At 32.9% G+C, this 21,196-nt stretch overlaps 4 protein-coding genes across 6 annotated transcripts in view; 1 reads left to right on the top strand and 3 right to left on the bottom strand.

Moving 5' to 3' along the window:
- Window positions 1-169: 169 nt before the first annotated feature.
- LOC134830550 (organic cation transporter-like protein) lies at window positions 170-8,313 on the bottom strand. 3 transcript variants are annotated; one of them, XM_063844080.1, is made up of 6 exons: window positions 8,121-8,313; window positions 2,552-2,826; window positions 1,811-2,245; window positions 1,591-1,745; window positions 914-1,537; window positions 170-856 (listed from the first exon to the last, which is right to left on the bottom strand). In XM_063844080.1, the coding sequence occupies exons 2-6, from the start codon at window positions 2,653-2,655 to the stop codon at window positions 489-491; spliced, it is 1,686 nt and encodes a 561-aa protein (XP_063700150.1). In that variant the 5' UTR covers window positions 2,656-2,826; window positions 8,121-8,313; the 3' UTR covers window positions 170-488. The 3 variants fall into 3 exon arrangements, with proteins under 3 accessions (XP_063700150.1, XP_063700141.1, XP_063700158.1); XM_063844071.1 differs by having other exon boundaries at window positions 8,131-8,313; XM_063844088.1 differs by lacking the exon at window positions 8,121-8,313 and adding an exon at window positions 7,929-7,980.
- Window positions 8,314-10,653: 2,340 nt separating this feature from the next.
- LOC134837505 (solute carrier family 22 member 4-like) lies at window positions 10,654-12,802 on the bottom strand. The gene is made up of 4 exons (XM_063852886.1): window positions 12,258-12,802; window positions 12,047-12,198; window positions 11,821-11,992; window positions 10,654-11,464 (listed from the first exon to the last, which is right to left on the bottom strand). Exons 1-4 carry the CDS (start codon window positions 12,800-12,802, stop codon window positions 10,654-10,656), a joined length of 1,680 nt encoding a protein of 559 aa, XP_063708956.1.
- A 2,190-nt stretch (window positions 12,803-14,992) lies between these two features.
- LOC134837960 (solute carrier family 22 member 7-like) lies at window positions 14,993-18,090 on the top strand. The gene is made up of 4 exons (XM_063853358.1): window positions 14,993-15,576; window positions 15,633-15,787; window positions 16,097-16,265; window positions 16,325-18,090. The coding sequence occupies exons 1-4, from the start codon at window positions 15,044-15,046 to the stop codon at window positions 17,088-17,090; spliced, it is 1,623 nt and encodes a 540-aa protein (XP_063709428.1). The 5' UTR covers window positions 14,993-15,043; the 3' UTR covers window positions 17,091-18,090.
- Window positions 18,091-18,575: 485 nt separating this feature from the next.
- LOC134837504 (aryl hydrocarbon receptor) overlaps window positions 18,576-21,196 on the bottom strand; it is a 39,948-nt gene continuing 37,327 nt past the window's right edge. The window contains exons 6-10 of the mRNA XM_063852885.1: window positions 21,001-21,188; window positions 20,591-20,697; window positions 19,741-20,525; window positions 19,050-19,685; window positions 18,576-18,824 (exon numbers count right to left, since the gene is read on the bottom strand). Of these exons, the coding sequence (XP_063708955.1) occupies window positions 18,576-18,824; window positions 19,050-19,685; window positions 19,741-20,525; window positions 20,591-20,697; window positions 21,001-21,188 (1,965 nt within the window). The remainder of the gene's footprint in view (window positions 18,825-19,049; window positions 19,686-19,740; window positions 20,526-20,590; window positions 20,698-21,000; window positions 21,189-21,196) is intronic.

The raw sequence follows: 21,196 nt of genomic DNA, 5'->3' as shown, positions 1-21,196 counted from the left end.
ACTAAAAATTTTTTAGTAAAAAACGCTTATTTGATTTTAATCTAAATGAGCCTCTCGTGACATTTACTTACAATGTTTCCGCATATTTTTTCTAAATTACAAACACATGTCTCAATCTGCTTTTAATTAACATTTGTATTTATTTACATCTTTTTTGATATAATCTGTAACAATAAGTAAATTGCTCTCATTATAGTAAATATTTTCTCATTCTTTGATCACAATTCAATTTCTTTCGTAGGTTTCGCAGTTAAGTATCTCAAAAAATAAATAAACTTTGATTGTGGAATGTACTTAAAACTTAAAGCTATAATCAATTGCACATGATAACAGTACATAACAGTATATAGACTAGAATTGAGCAACTAGGTTTTTTTCGATATAGTAATTCGTTTGTTTAGCAATAATCAAGGAAAAGACAAACTCCCCTTCATGTTATTCGTTTTGGGGTCTGTGACGGTGTAGGATTTCGTCCTACACATTAACCGTCACAACTTGACCGTAAAAATTTCGGGACTCAGCTCAGCCGGATATTTTGCCTCGTTGGTTTTGCATTTCTTTGGATGTGTGCGTGGAATCTCGATATAACTCGTAATGACGCCTCCCATGAAGGTCATTGTAGCGAGAATCGTTTGTGGAATAAATTTCCCGTAGAAATAGCCTAACGCTCCGATAAATGGAGCTCCGAGTAGCCAAGTTCGTGCCCACACTGTACTCCAATATCCGAGAACTTTTCGTTTTTCTGGCGGCACAAGTTCCTGTGTACATGTCGTGAGTAGGCACAAAGTGCTGGAAACTGCAATTTTAGCCACCATCGATGTGCACATTTGCAGTGCGACTTTTTCTGGACCTTTAACTGTTGAGAAAAAATATTTTAATTAAATGTAATGAAGAAAATTTAACCAAAACTTACTCTCTGGCGGCAAAAACCAAATCGAATAACCGACTAATCCGCCAACCATATTGAATAAACTGGTCCACATCCATTTCCGAGTTGTGCACATGATAAAGTAATATCCGGAAAAGACGCCTATTAGTTCGGAAATTGCCGCAACCACTGTATTTACTTCCAAATATTGTCGTCCATAAACCCGGATATTCAGCAACCACGCATAATAGACCATAATATAAATGGACCATCCGATATGACAACAAATTAAATTGATGGTTGTGCGTTTATTTTCCCAAATTGAGAACCAACTGGGTTGTGGTGGAGCCTCGCATTCCATTTCCGCTTGTAATAAGACATCCAAGTCCTTTGGAATCCGGTCTGGAGTGCCATTGAATTCAGCAGCTTCGATTAAAACTTCCTTAGCTTCTTCAATCATGCCATTTTTGAGAAGCCAACGTGGCGAGTCCGGGATCCAACGATAAAGATAAATCAGAATGACAGTCGGGCATGAAATCGCTATGTAAAGATATGTCCATGAACTCCAGTAATAAGCGACACCGGGAAGCAAAATGAGACCGATGCTCCAGAATTGTTCGAATAGAGCGATTGCCGATGTTTTGTACTTGCCGGATGTGATGTCAGTAACTAAAAATAAGGAAATTTCATAAGAAATTTACAAAAAAAAGGCTTAAACTTACAAATTACTTGGCCACCGGTGTACATTTGCCCGCAACAGATAGCCGAAGTACATCTGAAGAAGACATGCAGCCAATAATTGTTCACTAAACCAGTCAGACAACCACTAAATATTTGTGCAAACATTCCCAAAAGCATTAATCGTTTCGGGCTTATGCTAAAATTTAGAAAAAAAAAATATAAATTGTTGTTCATTTTCATAATTAATAGTAAAATTCTTACAATTCCATGAGTTTTGTGGCAATAATTCCACCCCACAGTACGCCAAACAGATGGAAAAATTGCGTTACCGCAATCATCACGTCTCTCGAACACACCAAATCAAATTGTGTGACCACTGAAACGTATTCCGGTCGATATTCAAAATTCTCGCATGGGATTATGTTGTCGCCGGCATGCGGTTTCTGCCACGGCTCAATGTGATGTTCCATTCCCGTGTCATTGAAAAATAGCTCGGCATGCTCGTGAGCATCGTTGTACACGTTGCAGTAATCGAATTTGAATTCCTTGTCGTGCGGATCTTCGATCATTGGATGCGCAATTTTAATCCAATCCGTGTGATTGTGTGGACCGATCGCAACTGAACTAGTGGAAGGCTTGCAGTAAACTTCTCCGTGTTCTGGAGCGGGAGCGGTGAAAATTACACATGCCATGAACCTGTAATTATTAATAAACAAAATAAATATAAAATAATATTGAAATTTGTTTTTCGGAAAAAAGTTTCGATATTTTGAAGTTGTATGAAAAAATAATTTTTAACCACGTGGTTTATAAATGTTTTAACCACGGGACCTAAAAGCTCTTTAAACCACGTGACCTGAAAAACTTTCAAACCACTTGACATAAAAATTTGTAAAACCTCGTGACCTGACACCATCAAATCCAGGACAAAATCACATTTTTTTCTCCAAAATGCGCTAAAAATGACCAAGAAACTAAGAAAAATTTAAGTAAATAACATACCATGACGATGGAATTTTCGTGAGATAGATGAGAAATATTGCTTTTAGTTGCCATTTGCCGATAGGACCCAAGATATCGCCGATAACGTCCGTTTTGTATGTCATCCTTGATTGAGTTTTCTCCTCATCAATTGTACTTGATATATTGTTATTGCTATGGTGTTCGTTGTTTTGCTTTGTTGGTGCTGTTTCGTTGTGGGACGCGATGTCACTATGCGATTGCTGGAGAAATGGCTCGAATTCCGCAAGAGGTGGTTTCAAGCGACGACTTTCAGCCTAAAAAGGAGAGAAAACGGTTCATTTATCACATATCCGATGACTTTTAAATCCTTCGAGTAAAAAAGTCTAATCTCTGACAGACAAGCACAGAGTAAAGAATGAAGAATATGCATCGTTATTTTTTGTATTTTATGGAAATATTTTATCATGTGTTCAACGTAATATAAAAGACTGAATGTTTGAGCAAAAGTTTTGAATGAAGATTAGCAAAACTGATTGGAATATGTGAAAAATTCGTTATATTTATCATAAAACTTTCACAGAATCACTGAAAAAGTGAAAAACAACCACAAAAAAAGACCTTGTTTTAGTATTTTAAAGTAAATTAGTTAGGTAAAAGTTTCTGTTTTCATTAAAGCGACAACTCAATTAATAATAAAAAGCTTAGTTAAAAGCTCTAGAAAATATGAAACGATTTTAAATTATAGTTTTAAGTAAGTTTTGTTCAAATTGTTTGGTATATCATTCCTTATATTTTTAAAAATTCTAAAAGTTTAGACACTTTTAAGACACAAGTAAGAAATTTTCCTAAATTTTTTTTGAAATTCTAAGAATCAAAATTTTCACAAATTTTTAAAAATTTTAAAAATATTTTAGGTGATTTGGAAAAGAATATTTTTGGGGGATCTTTGACTATTTATTTTAGATAAATGAAAATTTTATCTAAAAAGACGTTTTTTCCAGCTAATATAATTTTTTTTCACTTTAATTTTTAGAATTTTAAATATTTTTGGAGAAAAATTCCAAAGTTTGCCTACATATTTTAATTTTGATAAATGTAAATTTGTTCTAAGAAAACGACGTTTTAGTATAATTTTGCTCTCTTTGATTTATAAAATTTAAAAAAAATACTTTGATGCTGTCAATATCCTTTTCCACTGTTTTGGGGGTCTAAAAATATTATCAACAATTGTATCACCCTTAAACCTTTTATAAATTATCCTTGGGTATTTTAATTAAAACTTTCCGCTTTTTAAAGAACATCGAAGGAAATTCATATAAAAATGTTTTTTCTTGAAAAATCAATATTTATGAGAATAATAAAAAATTATAAAATATTTAAGTAACACTAAAATCACAGTGTTGAATACCTAAGCACGATTCTCACTTGTATGTGATTTATTAAACAAATATTTACCATTTTTATTTTATTTTTATACCGCTAATGTTTATTCTGTGTTGCTCTTTTATTGTCGAGATAATTATAAAATAATAAATCTTCGGTGTTCACCGAACGTCAATTAATAATGAGATACTGGCACATTTTCTCGAACATTTTTAATTGTTTTTAAGTCTCATGTTATCCTTTGTTTTTTTTTTTTGTGTATAAATATTGTTTTTTTTTTATTGAAAACTTTAAAAGGTTTCTCACTTTTATTGCACTCAGTTGTTTCTAATTTAATTACAAAAGACCTTTAAAAGGCAATTTTTGCATTCCTGCTTATTTAAAAGCGAATTTTTTTGATACTAAAAACACGAGTTAATTATGATAATTATCATTAAAATTTACTTTCATTACAAATGTACAGTCGCGCGACAAGAGTCTCGTTGAAAATTTATTATATTCACAATGCAATGTTACTTTTTAAATTATTCCGCGAAATTTCCGGCAAACACGACATGCTTGCTGCCCGTTCAAAAAATAAATAACAGAAAACGAAACCTTGAGACGACTTTTCACGACCATAACTATTGGCTTACATTATGCAACTAAAAGAATTTTCCTTTTAACAACTTTCTGTATGCACTTTCTTCATGCACTTCATTCGGCTTTGTATGAAATCGTGTACGACATGTGTATCGTACGGCCGTGTGATCATGAAAATTCGCAATGAACAATCACTATGTGTGCATGTGGAAAACTGTTGCGTCATATATTTCTACTGCTTCTCTACTTCGTTGTCATTCCGTTTCGTTATAAATGTATGTCAGTCATGCAATGATGCAAATTTTTCTAGCTTCAAGTACTCTCGACACCCCATTTTATACAAATTTTAAGACATATTTAAGGATATTAAGCGATTTTTAAATGTAAATTGAGTAAGAATTGCCTTCAAGTATTTCCGGTAACCTCAGAGGGTCATTACCATTGAAAAAAAACGGTGACAGGTGCATCTACTACTAATTTTAGCGGTACTCGAGGAAAAAATAAAAAAAACGGAAATAAATTTGTTACAGTGCAGTTAAGTACGAAAAACTTTTCTAATTAAATCATTTTTTGATGAAATGAACTAATTTCCCACAAGAAAATAAATAAATTAAATTCTTGTAATAAAATGTGTACATCAACACATACGCGATATTTATACAATCGGTTCATTGAACATCTACAAGTTATCGTCTCTTCCGATGCTCATACATGCAATAATAATAAATAATTAGGCATGCATCCAAGAATGATAGTTTTTGGAAATATTTTGGTCGCCTTTTCCTACAAATGTAAACTTTTTCTGATGTATAAGCGACATGTAATTGCGTTTGTTTGAACATTTATAGGACCGCTGCCAAAATTGTTTCGTTGACACACACAAGGAAGGAAACGTCACGAAGAATGTATCCACTTGGTTGTTGCATAATGTCCTTTGTCAAACCAAAAACTTTTCTCAATGAATTGCTCAATGACGCCAGAGTGGAAAATTTTGGGTAAGGAAGACGATCGTGATCCTATAATTATTTTCTTACAATGCACATTTTTGCCGCATTTTGAAATTTATATTGAAGAAAGTGGTATTGAGCCCGTGAGATCGTCCGTCCGCGTGTCGTGTCATTTTAGAAATTAGTGGAAAATTTTCACTGAACTTCGAAATGTCATAATTAGCGATTTTTTAAAGTATATTGACATTTTCGATTCAAAACCTAGAATTCATCGTTTTTTTTAAATAAAGAGTTTAAAAATTGAAAAAACTTCAAATTTTACAAAATCTTTAATCTTAATTTTTTTAATCTCGATAGATTAAAAAACAAACGTGGAAAGGGTTTTAAGTTTCAAATATTTAAAAATTAAATTATTTTAATTTCTTACATTTTTTAAAATTTATGAAATTTTTAATAATTTAAAATTTTAAAATATTTGTTGAAAGTCTTGTGAATATCGAACAAAAGCTCGAATAAAATCGAAGAAAATTATAAAAAGTGAAAATACACGAAAAGCTTCGAATAATCCAAGGAAATCGTAGAAAATTTGATGTACCGAGCACATTTAAATGCGGTTAAGCTAATCATTTCAACTAATGCTTTTCAATCTCGTTTTTTTCGTACAACTGCGGTCATAATGTCGTATGAATGCAGCAAATGCACGATGCATCATCATCGTAGTTTAATGTGCCGGTATTGCACAAACAATTTAACAGACAAAATGTGCGCGTACAATGCTCACAACCGACATTAGACAAGTTCAAGTTCAATGTGAACGTTTCTTTTAGAAAATATTTTATCGTCATTATTATTTGATGTTTCTCTTTCGGGCATGTTCAAACACTCGAAACCGGATGTTTTGACCACATTACGTTATGCAATCCAGCAGTTGATCCAGTGTGTGGTGTAAATGGGATTAAATTTTGTGTTTACAGGAAAAACATTTGTTTTTATGGGTATTATTGATTTTTTCTTTGCTATGAGACAAATTCATCAATTTATTCGACCTTCAGAACAAATTGACTGAATGCTCGTTTTACAAGACACAAAAATGCATTTTCAGTTAGAAACGCATGCAAGACAAACAGAATACGAATTTTATGGTTTTTTAGCACGAACTCAATTATAAATTGTTTTTCATAGACAGAAAGAAAGAGGAATATTTTAAATGCAAAAATTAAAACGGAGCAAAGTGACACAGAAAAGTAAATTGTGTCTGCTACTACAAAGCGGAAACTTTGTATTTATATTCTTTGAAATGCTAATGAAATGCAACAGACTTCTAAGAAAACCTCTGAGGCATGTGCTTTTCTTTCCATCCAAATTAACAACAAGTACAAAGCATCAGGTGCAAAATTTGTTTGTCGTCTGTGTTTTTGCTTCGAAATATTTTGATAATAGTCCAGGGAGTACGGTTCAAAAGAGAATAATAGATAACGTTCGTGTAAAGCCATTGACGGGTCATTAGGTTAAATCGCACAGGAGCCATTTTTGGGAAAATTAAATTGAATAAAAATTTTTTATCGACAGAAAATTCGACAGATAAGCGGTAAAAATTCGGATAGGAAAAAAGGATCTTCACAAAAATTTTTAAAAATTAATTTTAGGTAGTCAAAAACTAAAATTTTACGATTTATCACATTCGTCCTTCATTTTCTTTATTTGTTGTTAATATACATGACTAGATGTTTACAAAAATGTAATAGATTCAAGGAAATTCTTAATCCGGATATTCTTATGGGTTTTGTTAGCACGCTTAAAGAGGCTTATTATATATGTATGTACAAAAAGTGTCTTTAAATTAATTTTGCACGAAAAATCTCTCCTAAAAACGTTTATTTTTTACCGAAAAAATTTAATTGACTTTCATGTTTCATTTTTTAGCGTTTATTCTTCTCCACAAAACCTATAAAGCACTCCACTTTTATGATATTTAATATTTTTTTCATTCATCTTTTGTCACTTAGCAACGTGCTCGTTATTTTTTCGGTTTTCGCTGTTAATTCATTGACACATACCCAAATTTTTTCCATGATTTCCCTTTTTTTCCACCGTAACCGAATACTTTTAAACGTCGCGTCAGGGTTAAGGTCAATTATTTTATTACTTTATGCACTGATTTTCGTAAGAAAGTCAAATTTTGTTTTATTGCTGCCAACGTACTTTGAAGACTAACAACAAGGAACTGGAAAAATGAAAAACAAATGACTTGCATGTAATGGTAGCGAAATCTCGACTAGAGTGTCCTGACTGCACGCAGTAAATACAGAAGACATTTCGTGATACTTTGAACTCGGTTGTAACCTACTGTTGTCAAATGTTTGTTGATAACGCAAACAAGGTCATAAGGCTCCGATTTTGCCGTGATACAACAAATAACGAGGCGGAATTGTAGCGAAAATCGGCGTGTGTGTGTTTTTTTTTTGCGAATTGAGTGTGGTGTCGAAGGTCGTATTATTTATTACCTTTTTTTTTTGTTCTAATGTGTCATCATCACAATGAGGAAAACTGTTCGTAAATCACTTTTAATTTATTTTTGATGAATTATTAATGAATATTTTTATAGGACTCACTTTATGTCAAAAATGAAGAAAAAAATTTTTTTGGAGAGTTTTGACTCTTTCAACAACTTTTGAAGAAATGACTTGGACACGTACTTTGTCTTACCATTAAATATCTGGAATGATTTGATTATTTAGACAAATGTTTGCATTAAAAATTCGTGTGTGAGTGTTGATGTACGCGAAATTTTGCACACAGACGCCTCAGAGTTTTTCCCGTGTGTGTGATATGTTCACAAATTAGCGCACAATTAAAAGAAGAAGAAGGTGTCAATGCAATCAGACAATTCAATTTGTGTGACAAAGAATATTTGTCTTTTTATTTATTAGATCAGATCGCGGTGGTACTAGAACTGTTTTGCGAAGTAATTTTCGTGTAGCCTTTTATAATTTATCTGTTGCTCTCGCGCGCGCGGTTCTTGTTTGTATGTGCAAAAGTAAAATTTATTGGTTGTAATTTTTACATGACGGCGCAAGCGATAAGATTTTTTTCTGTTCTCACTGCTTTCTTCGTCTAGCGAAAGAATAAAAGTAATAAGATTTTAATTAAAAGGTATTTTTATAAATGACATTGTCCAAATTTAAAAAAAATACGCTTAACAAAACTAAGGTCCATCAACTACCTTTTTTTTAATTTTTTAAAAATATTTTTTTAATAATTTTTAAAATATAAATTTTTGAAATATTTTTTACGAAATTTCCAAAGATTTTTTTTTTAAATTTTAGTGATAGTCATAAATATTTAAAAAATGCATAAATTTTTTTAAATTAAAATCAATTAGTAGCAATAGAAACTACAAAAATTTACATATTTTAAAACTTTTTATTTCCTACATTACAAAAAAAAACCGAACAAAATATTTCTAAATGCGCTTAAAGCATATCTTTTACTTTTACATTAAATAATATACTTTTCGTAAAAATATTTGGCGTAGGTAAGTAAATAAAATTTTTGCGAGTAACTTTTTTGCAAGTCGCTTAATTTACGATATTAATAATATTGATTTTTCATTAAACTTATTAAGATGGTTCCTTTGTGTATTTTCAGATTATCATAATTTTATTATTAAAATGCAGCTCTCTCTTAGAAACTTTGTGAAAAAACTTGGTTACCATGAAGCCCATGAAATATTTAAGACAAATAAAACAAAAAAGGCACGCGTAACAACAAGTTTTGCGTCATTGCTGATTATTTTTTTATTTATAAAATAACTCCTCAAAACATTTCATCAACTAACTTTATAAGCAAACAGTAAACAAAATTTCAACACGTGGTAACAAAAGACTTTGAAATGTTTGTGCCATGTACCAATCAAAGCCAGCAAGCGGGGAAAACAACAACATAACAGCGAAAATTAGCGTCTTAATTATCGCTAATCAATAAGTTCAACAAATTATCGTGTTGTGTCTCTTTGTTTCAGCGCGCCTGACATAAAAGATCAAAATATTTGTTGCCGAAGTGAATTTTTGGCACAACAATGTTAAAAAATTGCTGAGAATTTGCTAGAAAATGGAAAAATCATGAAACTTTTATTTAACTTCTAAGATATTTATACAGATTTGTGTCAGTTCATTGACGTCTATGGAAACCTGTTGATACATGTGAACGTTTGATAATTTCTGCATTAAAATTTCCGATAACATGAGAGTTGACACAAAAAAATAAAGTGTGAATTAAATACCGCACGAGACGATCGTTCGAGAAGTAGTTAATCATCCAGTAAACATCTGTTGTAAACACGGTTTTTAGGTGACAGTTTACTTCGAAATTGCAATTTACGTCTTTAAGGAAATCAAGGTCAAGCTGGTGGAAAATAATAAGTGGTATTACCTGTGTACCTCAACTTATCCTTTTGGTGTACCTCAAGGAAGCCATCTCTGGATGCCTTTTCAACAATAAAATATTAGACGATTTGAATCTGTACAAAAACAATTTCTCATTTTTTGTGTGCGAAATTTGTTCTGGAAATAGAATCAACTACCTTCTAATAAACATCGTTTAAATTTGGTTGATATGCTAACTATATATGAGGGACCGTCATCAAGTATTTAATTGTTGTAAGTTCGTCCATGATGTCCTAAATGATAAAATAATTTTTAGTCATATCTGTAACGCATTTAAATTACGCCAAAGAAAAATCCTAAAACAACAAATTTTCGTAAATTTGCATCAAAAACCGTAAATGTCCGTTATTGTTTAGACGTTACCTTTAAGTTTCGTTAAGTTGTGAGTTAAAAAACGTAAGAAAAATATGTTTCCGGTTTTTCGGGCATTTCTGTCAGTGTCAGGCATTTTTTACCCTTGGAAAGTTGAAACAGGACCTCAAGAGCTACAGCTCGTAGAAGAACATCTTCCAGATTTTCCAAATATTTCCGGAGATATGAGCTATGGAAATTGACTCATTATGAGGTTGTCACTTAAGGCGACGCCTTAGCACCAAATCATACGGCGTTCTGTGGAGCCCAGAAACGAAAAACTCGTGTCGTCACACATTGCACATGTGTGGACCGCAATACGCACACGCATACGAGACCCAAGGCGTACAAAATTATTCCCAACATTGCGTTTCATAGCGTTTTTTTTCAATTTTTTTTCTTTCAAAAAACCGTTATTTTTTACTTAATATTTTTAATTTATTTGATTCATTTTGTACACCCCTTGAATGGAGCTAATTTGTGTTATTTTAGGTACTTTTGGTCTAATGAGTAAGCTCAAGACTCCATTGAACGCAGTCATGCCTCCCATCAGTGACAATGGAACCATTCTGCCAAACCAGACGCCTGCTGCTAGTGTCATGGGTCCAAACACCAACCAGAACCGTGAAAAAGCAAGAACTGAATAAACTGCCGTCTTCTTACGATTTCCCGTGACCAAATCTCCCGTGCATCCAGCCATGACTGCCAACGAGCACGAAATTGCAATTTTAGCCACCATTGTGCTCATTACATAAAGACACCATTCCAGCCAATCTGCCTCGTCGAACGTGTAGATCCAGGGAATTAAGAAAAGCAAACCTCCTACGATGTTCAGTAAACCAGTCAGTTGCCATTTTAATCGTTTGGTGTGCAAGACAAAGGCGTAACCGACAAAAGCTCCAATAAGTTCTGATAATCCTGCGACAATTGTGGTTGTGTAGAGATTTTCTCGTCCAAACACAGCAATGTTTAGGAGAATTGCATAGTACAGTATAATTGAGAAAGTTTGACTCAAATGAACACATGCGAGATTTATAGATGTTCGAGTGTCTTCCCATATTTCCGTCCATTTGGCTGGTGGGGGTTCAGCCTTTATTCGATTCATTTGCTTAGCTAGTAATTCATCGAAGTCCTTTGGAATAGAACTTTGACGATTGTTTACCCGGGCAGATTCTAGTAAAATGGCTTTAGCTTCTTCATAGTGACCACGCTTCAGAAGCCAAAGGGGTGAGTTGGGAATGAACCTATAAAAATTTTAAAGAATTAATTATTAAAATGAAAAAAAAATCAAAATTAGGCGACAAATTTTTAGTATATGACTTTTTGTGAGTTATTTAAATTTTGTATGCTCTTTTATAACTTTTTTAATCATAAATTAATTAAAATTTTCATCTAATATTTAATAATTTTAGAAAAATTTTAATGAAAACTGAATTATTTAAAGGTTTTTCAATCAATAAATGCAAAAAATGTTAAAAATTTTACTTTATCAATTTTAATCATCGATTTTACGTCAAAATGAGAGGAAAAGAAAATAAAAAGTCAAATAATTATATTCAGCCTCATTAATGAAAAAAATTTTAAAATCATTAAAACTCACATTTCTGTTAGAGGAATCAAAAACAACGTTGGTATGGAAATCGCAAAGTAAATAAGATCCCAACTTTTAAACACATATCCAATGCCAGACAAGAAAATCAATCCAATCGACCAAAATATCTCAAAAAGTGTCATTGCAGTTAATTTCCACTTGCCATCTGTGATGTCCTGGACTAAAATAAGTTTAAATTTTAACAACTTTTAGTTGATAAGATAAAAATACTTACAAACCATTCCACCACTAGCAAACATGAGAACACAACAAGCGGCATCTGCTGACCTCAGCAAGCAATGAAAAACAAATGGAACTTGTCCAGTAAGACATCCAAACATCACTTGAAGCACCATACCGAGTTTCATTACGAATTTCGGTGGATGACTGGTAAAAAATAAAATGTTAAATAATAACATTTATAATAAAAATCTTTCATTTCTTACTTTTTCAGAAGTTCATTTGAGATTAAAACCCCCAAGAAGATACCGAAGAGATGGAACGACTGCGTTAACGGCACCAACCATTTCCGGTCACACACGAGATTAAAGGTCGTCGCTGCCGTCACAAAATCTTCGTGAAATTCAAACTCCTCGCACTTTGTGGTTGACTCACTTTCATTATCCACACGTATTCCAGACGTAAAATTTTGCCACCTTTCTCTTGCATCGTCATAAATCTGACATTGATCGATGAAATGTTTGTGATAATCTTCAGCTTCGGGATGTACAATTTTATTCCAGTCCAGTATTTGACTTTTATCGACAGAAATGTTCGAAAGTGAGGACGGCTTGCACAAATATTCTCCGTACCACGGAGCTGGCGCCGTAAATATCACACATGCCATGAACCATGAAGACGGAATTTTCACGAGATAAACGAGAAAAATTATTCGTAACTGCCAGCGACCGCCACAACCAAGAATTTTACGGATTATGTCGACATTTTCGTTGTTACTCGTTATAGTTTCAATTGTTTGTTGTGTCGTCATTTCATTTAACTTTAATTGAAATAGTTCTTATTCGTTTTATTGATTGTTGACACTACACTGAATATTTGATTAATTAAAGTCGTTAGACTTCCACGAGACTTCTGGTCCGTATTTTTTTTATCTTTTTGATAACAGTTTTCGTTGAACTTCATTCATTCACTTTTATCTTAGTTTTGCTTCCTTTAACGTAAAAGCATGACAATTAATTTGTTTTTATCTTGCCCAAAAATAAAACTGATTAATATCTCAGTGCTAATCAAATTTTGATTGATTCGCGTTGTCACGATGAGATTGAATTGTCTGGCAAGAAAAATGTGCCTCAGATCTTACCGCGACGAGAGACGACACAAAAATAAATTCTATTACGATAATGAATTTATTGGCAACCCACAAAATATTATTAAACTACTTGGACGAAGAGAGGGAGAGACACTCTCATTGTTGTGAATAAAAAATTTGCGCGTAAGTTTTATTTATTGTCTGTCGGTTCTCAAAATTTTTAAAAAATTATCTTTTTTATCAATATTTACTTTTTTTATAAATTTTCAAATATTTGCAATTTTATAAAATACGCTAAAGTTTTTTTTTATGAATGAAAATTTTTTATCAATTTTTATATTATTTACATAGGAAGTGATATTAGGCACATATGATACAATGAGTTGCTGATGTCAATTGATGAACAGCTGATTAATAATCTTTTTGGTTAATTTCTATTTATATAGATGGTGACGCCTGGTCTTTTACAACTCCTGTGAAAATTTAATCCTTCGAGTACGGATGACAAGATGTTTGTTCTGCTCAACTGCTCATTGAATACTGTCGTCAATCATCATAAAACATGTAATTGAAGGTGTGTATCCGGCTTTTATTACTTATTGAACGTAAAACCATAACACTTTTGTTTACCTTTTCTGTTTCATCGTCTGTCTACCGAGTGAATGACATTCTTTGTCATGTGCTTACGTTCATAAATAAAAAAAATCAGCTGTTATCTTAATCATTGATGTTTATTTTGAATGTCAAGGACTTTAAAATTTTTATTTATTTTATGTAAAAACTATGAGAAATTTTTCATATTTAATAGAAAAAAGAATTTAATGAAGTTTTCACAAGTTTTTATTACACGCAGAAAAAAATAGTAGCATGTTAGTCGATTTTACGAAAAACTATAACCTTAACCTATTTTATATATAAAAAAAATATTCGAAAAATTTGTAAAAATGTCTTCGAACTTATTGATCCAATCTTTTTAAAAAAATAGTTTAAAATAATTTTTCATATAATATGACTACATTGAAAAACGTACAATTTTTTGTTGATATTTGCTATTTTCAGATTTATTTCAGAACAAGAAAAAATCAAAATATCACAAAAATCTGTTAAAAAATTTATAAATTAAGCTCAACAACTTTGTGAAAAATAAGAGGGTAATCCAAGTTAAATATTAATTTTGGGAGAAAAATATTTCGAAACAAAAAAAAAATTACGAATTATTTTTCTTTTATTAATTTTTAACTTTTCAAAATAGTAAAAAAATTATAAATTTAATAAAATAAATTTTAAATTCATTTTTCACCAGATTATTTTTCTGCGTGTAATAAAGGCGCTTACTCACCAATCCATCTTTCTATTCATTCTATTGTGAATCTGAATACACAAAGATAACAATTCATGCTAATATTTGATTTCAAATGTGATAATTGAGCATCTAACATTCAAATTTGAAGGAGATGTCAAATATCTGCTGCACGTAAAACATGTGAAATAAACAAAAATAGAAACCCCTTTAATTAACAAGTTCACTCGTTTTATAAAGCATGAATTTTAATTGTGCAAATCAATTGTGGCACATGTCATTTTTGCTGTATGGGAGAAAATTGTCTCAAAATCTAAGAGATGTTCAAACGTTATTATTTGTGTAAGATCGATTTTCAAGGTATTTTTAGCTTCTTAAGTAACAAATTCAACAAAAAATTGTTTTATTCTGACCGTCAAAGAATTAAAGTTCTAAGTAGAGCAACAATTTGATAGAGAACGACCAGTCCTCTAACTTTTTTCCGAAAAAATTCCATTCAAAACAAACTTTCTTTGCTAATTAATATTGAGTGACTTGATTTACATGTGTATTTGTAAGACAATAGTAATCAAAGCAAATATAGCTCACTCTAAAATTGTTTGCTAATTTGTCGTTTAGTATATTTCTCAAAAACGGTAACAGCGCTCACACAAATAATCGCGATGTCGCAGAGTGCAGATCAAATTAAAATCGGTACAGCTGATGTTATCAGTGACGTCTTGGATAAATGCCGTTTATGGCAACTACGTGCAATTTTAATTATATTTCTCACGAAAATTCCAACTGCATTTTTCATGGCGGCAATTATTTACTCAGCGCCGGTTCCGCAACGCGTTCGTGTCTATTGTCGGGAAGGATCGGAAGGCAATGTCACAACGATTCTGCATCCAGCAGTAGCAGACGTCAATGATCAGGAGTTCGAATTAAGTTTATGTGATACTTACAAAGATGTGAAAGAACATGCTTGGATGTACTTCGGTCATTATTTGTTCCAAATGCCCTGGATGGAACCAACGAATGAAACAAATGCGGAAGAAACGGTCTTGCCTTGTGATATTTTTGACTTCAAAAGTGGAAATCCTGTTACTTCGTATGATGTTGTTTGTTCACGAGGAGCTTTGGTGGTGTTGACACAAGGAATGCATTTGGTGGGAATTTTATTGAGTGGAGTGGTTGCTCGATATTCGATGAAAATGTGAGTATTTTTGAAAATTTGATTTTTTCTACATTTTTTTTTTTAATTTTTTTTAGCATGAGTCCGAAGACAGTTCTGCGTCTTGCAATGTTACTTCAAATAAGTTGTGGTTTAATTGCTGGTGTGGTTGAATCTTTGATTGTTCATCTCGTTTTTCGAGCATTAGCGGCTATTGGATGTGCAGCGGCATTCACCGCAGGCTTCGTAATTGGTAAGTTTTTATTAAATGGTAAATTTAGGACGCACCAAATTAACCAAGTCATTAATATTAAAAAAAATCATTGAATTGAGAAAACATATTTAGTTTTGCGATAAGTAATTCTACAAATTTTAATTTTTAAATTTAAAAATTTTTAACAAAAAATTCAATATTTCTTTTTTTTTAAACGCACTTTTTGACCGCAAAATTCCTCCGACATTTTGTTTTAAAAAAATTTTGACATGATTCTTGAATTTCGTTCAGAGCAACCTTATGTTCAAGAAACGTTTTAACTATATTTAATCAAATTTCTTATTTTAGTTTCTGACATCACCACGGGAAAGTGGCAAAAAGGATCTCAAATATTCTTCGACCTTTTTTGGTCAATTGGAATCGTCATTTTATCTTTTATCACACAGTACGAAGCTCGATGGACTCAACTTTACATGATCATTTCACCTCCAACTTTTGTCATTCTCATTTTAACGATGTAAGTTTTACACATTAAAGATTTTGTAATTCTAAGTTTTTCAACTGTTGTTTTTTCAGATGGGTTCCCGAATCTCCACGATGGCTTCTGCAACGCGGTCACATAGACGAAGTAAAAGAAATCCTTCTTAATGCCTCAAATTTCATCTCTTCAACGGCAGTGATTCCCGTAACGCTAAAAGCTCAACTGCAGTTGCAAGCAAATTCAATCGTTAATTGCAAACCTGCTTCTTGGTTCGAATTGTGGCGAACATCAACAATGGAACAAATTCGAATTTTTTGTATTCACGTTGCTTTTGCCTGTTTTACCATCATGTATTTTGGCATGGTACTAAATATGCCGAATTACGGTCGTCATTTTCTGTCTTATAATGCATTATTAATAGCTGCAAGTGAAGTTATTGGATGTTTTATTGGATACGTACTCGCAACGACTTGCAGTGTAAAATTTTTCTCGAGTGGACTGATTAACTTGCTCGGTGCTGGAATTGCATTGCAAATGTGGCATTGGAGAGATGTTGAATCGGAATTCTATCGTGACGGAACTTTGTTGTACTTTTGCTTGGTGTTAAAGGCATCAGTATCGTGTTCGTTTGGTGTACTTGTGTCATGTTCAACTGATCTTGTGACACAGAGAAAAAAGCAAATTTTGATGTTTTCGTGCCTTCTTTGTGGACGCATTTGGCTCTTGAATGCACCAGTGATGGTTTCGATCGGAAACTTTTATGGGGAGTTCTTGTCGTTGACACTTTTCAGCATTACTGGAATAATTGGTGGATTGGCGATGATTTTGGTACAAATGACATTAAATGTTAAAACAAATTAGGATTTTGATAATTTTCTTTATTTTTTCTGAGTTTTTGTTTTAATTATTTTCGTCACATAAATTATAATTTTATTTATTTATTTTTAATTAAATATGTAGGTAGTACAAATATCATTGCTACGTTTTCTTAAATTTTTATTACAATAATTTTTTACGAATATATTATTTAATCATCGTTTGAATTATGTGATTAAGAATGATCAAAGACTAGAAAAATTGGATGAATTATTTTTAATATTTATATTTTTTATATATTTTAATTGATTTCTTTACTTACAAAGCTAATAATTTTTAAAATAGTATTTTTATAGATTTTTTTTTTACTTGCAAACTTGTGCCTTATACTCTTAATTATTGCTGTGAGATTCTTTTTAAAAGAGTTGAAGATAGTGGAAAACTTTCAAGAATGAGTCACTTGACAGTTTATTAGATAATGTTTGATAATAGTAAGAAATTTTGAAAGTTCATTGAAAATAATAATAATTGCTGACTTGCAAAAAAAAATTAAATTTCATGCACTGGGAATCACCAGAGAAAATTTTTCTAGATCTTTTCTTCGCTATATAAAGAAAAAAAAATATTTGAAAAGTTCAGTTCATTCAGAAACCCCTTTCAAGCCATTGAAAAAAATAAAAAAATGTTGTTAAAATTATTAATTTTGTCCATTTTTTGGATTCTTGGATCCTCGTTAGTTATTCCTGATCAAAATTTACATCCGATCGGGGAGTTTCCGCAAACTTTTACTAGAGATCTGAATGTGGAACCATCAGTCTATGGAAATAATCCAAGTTTCCATGGACGTATTTCGAATCAAGGAGTTTATCCGAATGGAATTCAAGGATCAAGAACATCGAACGTGGTACATGTGAGAGAAAATAATTACAACTCTCATTCAGTTTCGCAGAGTCAAGGTCGACAGACTGAAATCATTCAACAGAATGGAGTAATTAGTGGTCGTCCTTCATATTATAATCAAAAAATTTATAAATAAATTTCAATTCTGTAGGACTTTCTTTTTTAATTTAAGCGGCTTCAAATTTATTTTGAACTTTTTGTTCTTTGTCAAGTAAAAAATTGAATGAAAATTAATTTTTTAAAAATAATTTTGAAAAATTTAAGAAAAAATTCCATTTCGCGGCTACAAGTCAGCAAATTAATAAATTTATTTTTTTCATAAAAATCAAAATTTAGTACGAATGATTTTTGATTAGTTTGCTCTTTTTTAACGAGGACCACAAATAGATAGGTAAGGTATTTACAATTAGAGTCCATTTTGTATCTCATTTAAAATGTTATTCTATTTTACTAAAAATTGCACACAAATAGGGAAAAGTTACTTGCTTCTAATTTTTTTTACAAGTTAAGAATATATAAAATGGAAACGAGCAAAAAGTTATTGCTTAAGAGTTAATATTGGCGTTTTGATAAATATTTTTTTTTATTATGCCTGAATCTGAAACCTTTAAATTCTTCTGTCGGCTGCTTTTACTGGTTCAACAAGGTGTTTGTTACTTCAGAGAAGGACAACAGAGGACTCCCGTCCGGGTCGGTGGCATACGCATGTGTGTGGTATGCGATAGTTGGGTAAGCATGGAACCGTGTTGGGGATGGGCAACTGCTGCCGAATGATCCGACGGATGGATGAAGCCGTTGTTGAGCGAGAGACAATGTGATTGTGTTGTGGTGTATGGTTGATGATCGACTGCCGTTGCTGCTGCCGCCAACTGTGATGACCTTAAACATAAAAACTGAATTTCAGTTTATTTGAGTTTCGTTTCGAGGAAATTCGGCAAAGTGATTGTTAGTGCAAGAAATAATATTTACGTCAAATGATAGGAAAGAAAAATGAAATAATAAAAAAATAAAATTGATTGACACTCACTGAGTGCTTGTGTGGTGCTGAGGAGCGTGGTGATATGCAAAATATTGATATTGCGAGTATGATGGTGGTGTCCATACCTCGCAGTTATTTTGTGCATTTTGCCCTTGATGCAACGAGTGGTCCAAGTGTCCGCCAGCCGAGTGATGCGACAACGCTTGTTGGTACATGGCGGCCGAATGATCAACATTTAGCTCGTGATGCTGGTGCAATGGATAAACATGAACGCCGGGCGGGACATCTTTGGTTATGCCATTCCATTTCAAGTGAGACGAGAGTGATCCCGGTGTCGCCGCCGACGAAGCATGATGACTATCTTCCGACGTCGGAGATATTTGATGACTTGGCGTCTGTTTTACGTGATGCTCTTGGTAGGCAGCTGCCCCATTTGACGTTGGCGTCGTATTTGGCGATCGTGAACTATTGTTGTTGGAGGCTCCCCACATCAAGACTGTTTGTCGTTCGTATTGGCTTTGCGTGGAAATTGGTGGTGAATGCTCAATTTTTGGCGTGACAGCGAGAATCCCGTTGGAGGAATTCGAATTTGGAGGCGTTGGTGGAATGTTGTTGTTATTCGTTGACGTCGAATTATTGCTATTGGGCGTTTGGATATTGTGGGTTGTAACGGGCGATGGCCCGCCAGAGGAACATGATACCGCATCAATTACTGGAGGTGACGTTTTTGGAGTCTTGTGATGAGGCGTAGGCTGAATTACCTAAAATTTAAAAAATTTACATTAAATTTCTAAAAAATTGAAAAGAATTACTCACCTGAGCTGGACTCGTATACCCGCTGTAAACCCTATTGTCACTTCCTCCGTAGTATTTTGAGTTTTCATTCCATTTTTCTTCTTTGGCTGTGGCACTAATTCCGTACGGGCTCTCGTACGGCAGGAAACCGTTTGCTGTCATGTAAGACGTTGATGTCGGCGAATGATGGTAATCCGGATAGTAACTTCCCACACCTTGCAATCGATACTGGTGAAAAAGGTTTTCCGTGACCCCAGGATACGAATGCTGAATGTAAAAGTTTTCAGCTCCCGCAGCATACGGCGACGGATACATTGGATTCAAATTAGAGTATGAAGCAGCAACAGCGGCCGAAGCATCCGGAATGTACTCAACGACGGGTGTAGGAGGTGTGATTTGCCCCACTGATGATTGGGCAGACGAAGACTTGCGTTTCGTGCGACAAGTTGAGAGAAAATCCCGTAATTGGGTTTTGTAACGACGATTGGCGCGTGGTTGATGCACTGTGGGTGGCGGTACGATCGCATTTGGACTTCCGCCACCCGCCGAAGGAACTATCAGTTGATCCGTGTCCGTAAAGTAACTCGACGAGAGACCCGTATCGAGATAACTAACTTTAAAGTCCATCGTTCGTTTGCCGAGCAAGTCGCGACCTTCTTCCTCCATCAACTGACGATGCGTACATATCACAAAATCTGGCTTGGAATTCTTGTAGACGAGACGCGAACTGGTTTGCAGCCATTGCCACGTGCCGTCTTTCTTTTGGTAGCGGTAAGCAATCATGCCAGAAGCACCAGTTTTGAGCACTAAAACGAAAATTTAGTTGAGAAAATTTATTCAAATTTATTATTCAAATATTCGGGAGACTTACTTTCTTGATGCGCACTTGCAACATAAGCCAAATCGTCGTAATGCACTAAGTCGTATCCACCCATGTTTGCCAACTCAGAATCCGAATAGCCAAGCGCTTGTTTGCCTCTGTTTGAAAAACAAATCATTGTTAGAAAATATATATAAGATAATTAAATTTAATGAAGTAAATACTTCAATTTTTTAAAAAAAAATATTTCTTGTTTCTAATTTTTGTAATTTTTCCGTTAATTTTAAGTTAAAATTTGAAAATTACGTGCACTAAAATTTATTTCATGTAAAGAATAAAATTTTTAACTTCAAAAAAATAAAAAAAATATAAAAAAAAAATAAAAAAAAAATTTTGCTTATTAAAACACAGACAAAAATTAAAATATCTAATTGATTTAAAAAAAAATCTTTATAATTTACCGTTGATCCATCGAAACAAGGGACAAGTCCAATTTATGTTTAGACTTGAACATATTTTCCTTTTGAGGCAATTCCAAAAGGCTTGGAGGTCCAAAAGGTGTGCAATAACAGAAAAGTCCCAGCGGAGGTTCTTCTGTCTTTCGGTTTTGTCCGTGAAGGATTTTAACACGTCCACGAATGTCTAAACGCTACAAAT

Source organism: Culicoides brevitarsis, chromosome 1, assembly GCF_036172545.1.
Source record: "Culicoides brevitarsis isolate CSIRO-B50_1 chromosome 1, AGI_CSIRO_Cbre_v1, whole genome shotgun sequence".
Taxonomy (NCBI): Eukaryota; Metazoa; Arthropoda; class Insecta; order Diptera; family Ceratopogonidae; genus Culicoides; species Culicoides brevitarsis.
The sequence above is the reverse complement of the archived record's forward strand: the minus strand, read 5'-3'. Positions and strand labels throughout refer to the sequence as shown.